This window comes from Dama dama, chromosome 4, assembly GCF_033118175.1.
Source record: "Dama dama isolate Ldn47 chromosome 4, ASM3311817v1, whole genome shotgun sequence".
In the NCBI taxonomy this organism is placed as follows: Eukaryota; Metazoa; Chordata; class Mammalia; order Artiodactyla; family Cervidae; genus Dama; species Dama dama.
In genome coordinates, this window is record NC_083684.1 from 63,456,533 (window position 1) to 63,461,690 (window position 5,158).

At 59.3% G+C, this 5,158-nt stretch overlaps 2 protein-coding genes across 4 annotated transcripts; both read right to left on the minus strand.

Annotated features, from left to right (window-relative positions):
• Nucleotides 1-41: 41 nt before the first annotated feature.
• CLDND2 (claudin domain containing 2) lies at nt 42-2,966 on the minus strand. 3 transcript variants are annotated; one of them, XM_061136370.1, is made up of 5 exons: nt 2,654-2,966; nt 1,243-1,449; nt 780-917; nt 444-563; nt 42-231 (listed from the first exon to the last, which is right to left on the minus strand). In XM_061136370.1, the coding sequence occupies exons 2-5, from the start codon at nt 1,409-1,411 to the stop codon at nt 158-160; spliced, it is 501 nt and encodes a 166-aa protein (XP_060992353.1). In that variant the 5' UTR covers nt 1,412-1,449; nt 2,654-2,966; the 3' UTR covers nt 42-157. The 3 variants fall into 3 exon arrangements, with proteins under 3 accessions (XP_060992353.1, XP_060992345.1, XP_060992361.1); XM_061136362.1 differs by having other exon boundaries at nt 122-563; XM_061136378.1 differs by lacking the exons at nt 1,243-1,449; nt 2,654-2,966 and adding an exon at nt 1,036-1,175 and having other exon boundaries at nt 122-563.
• Nucleotides 2,967-3,543: 577 nt separating this feature from the next.
• Nucleotides 3,544-5,146, minus strand: NKG7 (natural killer cell granule protein 7). The gene is made up of 4 exons (XM_061139996.1): nt 4,844-5,146; nt 4,617-4,763; nt 4,377-4,511; nt 3,544-4,202 (listed from the first exon to the last, which is right to left on the minus strand). The coding sequence occupies exons 1-4, from the start codon at nt 4,998-5,000 to the stop codon at nt 4,144-4,146; spliced, it is 498 nt and encodes a 165-aa protein (XP_060995979.1). The 5' UTR covers nt 5,001-5,146; the 3' UTR covers nt 3,544-4,143.
• Nucleotides 5,147-5,158: the final 12 nt, after the last annotated feature.

Genomic DNA, 5,158 nt, shown 5'->3' on the forward strand with positions numbered 1-5,158 from the left:
TCCCCCACGTCTCCACTTTCCCTGTAGGTTCTCGTCCTTACTTCCTCCCTGAGCCTCCAGGTACCCCCATGCGCGCATCCTCGGGTCCCCCAGAAAGTCACGTGGAGCCAGCTGGCAGTGGGATCCGTTCCTTTATTCTGCCCCCAGGCAGCTGCGGTCATAAGCACACGGGGAATCCACTGATGGCATCCGTGCTCTGCATGATCATGTCCGCCAGCAGAAAGCAGAAGCCTGGCGGGAAGGGGAACGGAGGGCGGGTGGAGCAAGGTGGGTCCTGGGGCAGATGACCAGGAGGGCTCCGGGGACTGGGGTTTGGGGCTCCAAGGGCCCAGAGTGGAGGGTGTTAGGAAGTCCCTGGGAGGGCAGCTGGGAAGTCTCTGCAAGGAGGGGGATGGGGCCCTCGGGGAAGTCTCCTCTCCACCCTCTTCTGCTGCCCAGATTACCCGCGAGAATAGAGAAGGGTAAAGCCAGCCACCCCAAAAAATAGGACCAGGAATAGAAGACGTCGTCTTTCCATGCATTCTTCACTGTGTACACTGTCAGGGCGATCAGCAGAAGCAGGCCTGGGCCCCACCCCGCCGCTAGGTGAGCGTGGCCAGGGGGCTGCAGCCAGGCCCCACCCTGACCGCGCCCACCGCCCCAAGCCACGCCCTTCTCGCTCACCCTCCGGCCCCCTTCTTTCCGACCCCGCCCCTGGCCCCTCCCCCTCGAATCCTGTCCTCCGGAGCCCCGCCCCGCTCCTGGGCTCTCTCTCCCAGGCCCACCCTGTGCCATCTCACCCGAGATAAAGAAGACGGAACACGTGGTCTGACCCCGAGAGTAGCCCTCATTGCACAGAATCCGTAGCCCCATCACGAAGCCCACGAAGCCGCAGCCCGCCGCCAGCACCATGCACCCCCCGGTCACCGTCAGCCTGCCTGGGGAGAGCGGACCGCGTCAACAAGCTCCGCTGACGTAGCTCCTGCCCATCACCCCCACCCGCCGGTTCGGGGCTGGGAGCAGAGTCAGGAGTTTGGATGGGGACTCGGAAGTTACATCATGAGGGGAGGTTAATGTTGCAACAGGGAAGCAGGTCCCAGAGTGGGGGTTCGTGGTGGCCTCGGTGACGGAGGGGCTGAAGTGGAAAGAGCAGGGGGGTGGGGGCGCTGCAGGATGTGGTGTCAGGTGAGGGGGCAGCTGTGGTCAGTGCTGGGGGCTGTTCACGGGGGGCACGGGTCTGACAGCTGGGCCGCCGGGCCTCACTATCGCAGGGGATGTTGGAGCAGATGCCCTGGTTACACTCCTGCCAAAGGCCGCTGTGGCCCCCGGAGTAGCGGATCCAGTAGTTGGAGGCACTGGACAGAACGATGAAGACGTTGGCCAAGAAGCCCAGCGTGGTGCCCCCGCTCTGAAGGCTCCGCTTCACCCCCATGCTGGGGAGACTGCTGCCAAGGACCACGCCTGCAAAGACTGACCCATGCCCCAGTCACCCTCAGGTCCCCGGGAACCCCTCCTGCATGTCCCTCCGTATCCCAGATAGCTACTCCTTCACCCCTGCCTGGGGCTTCTACTTCTGGGGACCCCTCTCAGCGCCTCCCCCCCCCCCAGACCTAAGACGGACCACCTTCCCCTCAGGCACCACAGCTTAGGAACCTCCCTTCTGTCTGGAGACCTCTGTCCGCTAATGGGTGTGCCTTCCTAACACCCCACCTCTGTGCACACCCACCTAAATGACTCACCCCCAGCTCCCTCAGGCTTCTTGGACAGGTCCCAGAGGTGTGAGAGAAGGGATACTGTGTCTCTATGAGGCAGAATTCCAGAACTTCCCCCTCGCCTAGCAGCCGTTTAAAGAGATAACCACTCACCCAGCCATACACACACACACAGGGGCAGCTCTTCTGGCAAAGTGACAGAGGCAGTGTCAGGTGGCAAGTCCGGGGGAGTTTGAGGGCCTTGACACGGTAGCCCATGTCCTTCTAGAAATTTCCCTTCCCTTGACCCCCATAAGCTCTCCTGGTCCCCAGATCTTTGTGCCCTCCCAAGCCCCCAGGCAGCCTCCTGCCCCTCCTCCTCCCTCTGCTTCTCACAGCCTGTTCTCCTGGAGAACTCCAATTGCATCTTCTTACCAGGTGAGCTCCAGGGATGTCTGATGCTCTGAGAGCATCCCAAACCCTATCTCCAGTCCGGGTCCTCATCTGCTTCCGACCATCTCTCAGACCCTGACCCTCAACCACATCCCCACTGAGCTAGGCGTGCGAGCATGCTGTGGCTCATTCATATCTGACTCTCTGTGACCGCGTGGACTGTAGCCCACCAGGCTCCTCTGTCCATGGGACTTTCCAGGCAAGAATACTGGAGTGGGTTGCATTTCCTCCTCCAGGGGATCTTCCTCACCCAGGGATAGAACCAGAGTTTCCTGCACATCCTGCACTGGCAGGCAGATTTTTTTTTTTTTTTTTTTTTTTAACCACTGAGCAACCTGGGAAGCCCCATTGAGCTCAGCATCTTCCACCAAATCAGGGAGGCCCCTGACATCCCACCCAGTTAGTTGGACCATACCCTTGGGCACTATCCTTGTCGCCTTCCTGTTCCTTGCCCTACAAAGCCCTTGGATCCCTGAGTCCAGTTCCTCCTGCCTCCCAAATTTTTTTTTTTAAATTATTTATTTATTTACTTCTCTGTTGCACTGGGTCTTTGGTGCTGTGCTCAGGCTTTCTCCAGTTGCCGCGAGCAGGAGCTACACTTTGATGTGGTGTCCTGGCTTCTCATTGCAGTGACTTCTCTTGTAGCAGAGCACAGATTCTAAGCACACGGGCTTCAGTAGTTACAGCGTGCAGGCTTGGTAGTTGTGGCTTGTGGGCCCAGTTGCTCCAAGGCATGTGGAATCTTCCTGGACCGGGGATCGAACCTATGTCCCCTGTATTGGCAGGCAGGTTCCTATCCACTTCTCCGCCAGGGAAGTCCTTCCCCCCCGCCCCGAATCTTTCTGGCTCCTCCTTTCCCTCTTGTGCCCTGGCCCCAGTGCAGCCTTGTCCTGTCTCATGTCCCTCCTGTTGGATTGCCAGTCTTTTTTCTGGCCCCTTCTGGCCCCCAGAGTAGGGGGAAGGGCGCAGAGTGGGGGGCTTTCTGGCACTCGGACCAGATGCTGTCCCTCCCCTCCTCCACCCTTAGCTCCCATCACCCTCAAGAGAGAGTCAACTGTGGGCTTAGAGGCTCTACTTCTCACCTATCTTCACTTCCTGTCACCCCCTCACATTCGACAGTGGACCACAAAGTGCTGCTCCCCATCTTCTGAGAACTCCCAGCCTCTCCCTGCCTCCACTCAGGGGTCCCTCTGCCTGCATTACCTTCCTGCGGCCCTGGAGAAGTTCCTAAACACAGTCTCCCCAGAAAGCTCACCCCCACACCCAACCTCTCCCCCAGACATAGCCAGTCCTCCTGCCACACAGGCCCTGGGCTCTGCCTGCCCCCACGGGACTTGGAGCCCCTGGCAGGCAGGGCCTGGTCTGAGTCACCTCGGCATCCACGGTGGAAGGCCCAGCAGAAAGGAAGCACTCAGGAAAAGCCAGCCAAAGGAGTGGATTTATTAATAAAATGAACAAGGACTGAGGATGAACGCCAGGGTGACTGAATCAGAGAGGGAGCCAAAAGATAAGAACTAAAAAGAGGAAGATACAGGGAAGACCTCCCTGTTGGCCTGGGGATTAAGACTCTGTGCTTCCACTCCAGGGGGAGCAGGTTCAATCCCTGGTCCAGGAAGTTTGCATGCCATGCAGCAAAAAAAAAAAAAAAAAGACACAGGGAAGAAAAGAGATGGAAGGACAAAGAAAAGAGACAAGGGCCCTGGGGCCATGCCTGAGCCTAGACTGGTCCCCACACTGGGTAGGAGCTCCTGGAAGACAGGGCAGGTGGCAGGACTGACTCCCCTCTGCGTGCCCAGCATCACCCACCATGGAGCTGGCATATCATCGGTTTATGTCGCAGCTTCATGACCCTTGGAAAAACCAGATCCCGGCAAATTTTTGTTGAATGAATGAAGCCACAAAGGAAGAAGCCTGTGGAGGCTGGGAGTCAGGGCTGGCTGACTAGAAGGAGAGCCAGCTGTTGTTTTCAGGGTTCCTGATGATGCTTTCAGAGAACGGAGCTCTAAGGCCATCCTGTGGTTCACATGGACTCGTAGCCGGGCCGGTGGGCCGTGCAGTGAGCGCCCAGACTCAGGCCACCTGGGGTAGCAGAGAAAAGTTAGATACTTGCTCCTCTCCTGCTCCATCAGAGCCCCCAGCCAGCCCCCCAACCCCAGCCCCAGCCAGCCCCTCTAGCCAGCCCCCCTAGCCAGGCCCCCCAGCCAGCACCTCCCAAGTCAACCCCAGAACTCCCCAGGCAGCAATCACAATCACCTGTACAGAGAAAGAGGAGGGTTGAAACCCAGCCCAGGTAGAAGGACCATGAGAAGAAGCTCTGGACCTGGGGGTTTCCAGGCTGGTTCCACCGCTCAATGGTGTAGACCGTCATGGCCACTATCAGGGACAGCGCTGGCGACGGAGACATGAGGGTCGGCTCAGCCCCCCTGCAGCAGCTCACCAGGTCCCAGCACACACCCCCTTCCCCACCCCCCAAGCCCAGCATGGAGTCCTCACCTCCAGCAAAGGCCATGAAGGTGGAGACAATGGGGCCACGTCCGGGGGCAGACAGCGAAGGGATGCAAGACATGACCAGAAAGGCCGTGGAGATCAGGCCCCACAGGACGGCCAGGATGCAGAAGCTCTGCGTCACGTGGATGTAGCCTGCTCAGAGACGGGACCTCTGACTGCCCGTCCCCATGGGCCTTTCCCCCCACCAAGGCCACCCCCCCTCCCCACCTTACCTGCTACTGAGACTTGATCGCTGCTGGGCCAGAGGCCCGAGTGAGATGAAGACTTGGGCCCCTGGGCCACAAACCAGAAATTCGTGCTCAGAGCCACTAAGAGGGACACCAGGCCCAGGGAGCTGGTGAGGAGGGCCAGGGACCGGCAGGGCTCCATGGGGGTGAAGGTTGGGTTCCTGGGTCCCGGGTGACACAGCAAGTGCTAGAGGTGGCTGGGGGGTGGTCTTTGCTTCTCAACGTCAGACCCGTTTGGTCTCAGCCTGTTCCAGGCAGCTGCTGTGTCACACACCCTGCCTTCCTGGGTTGCATCAACAC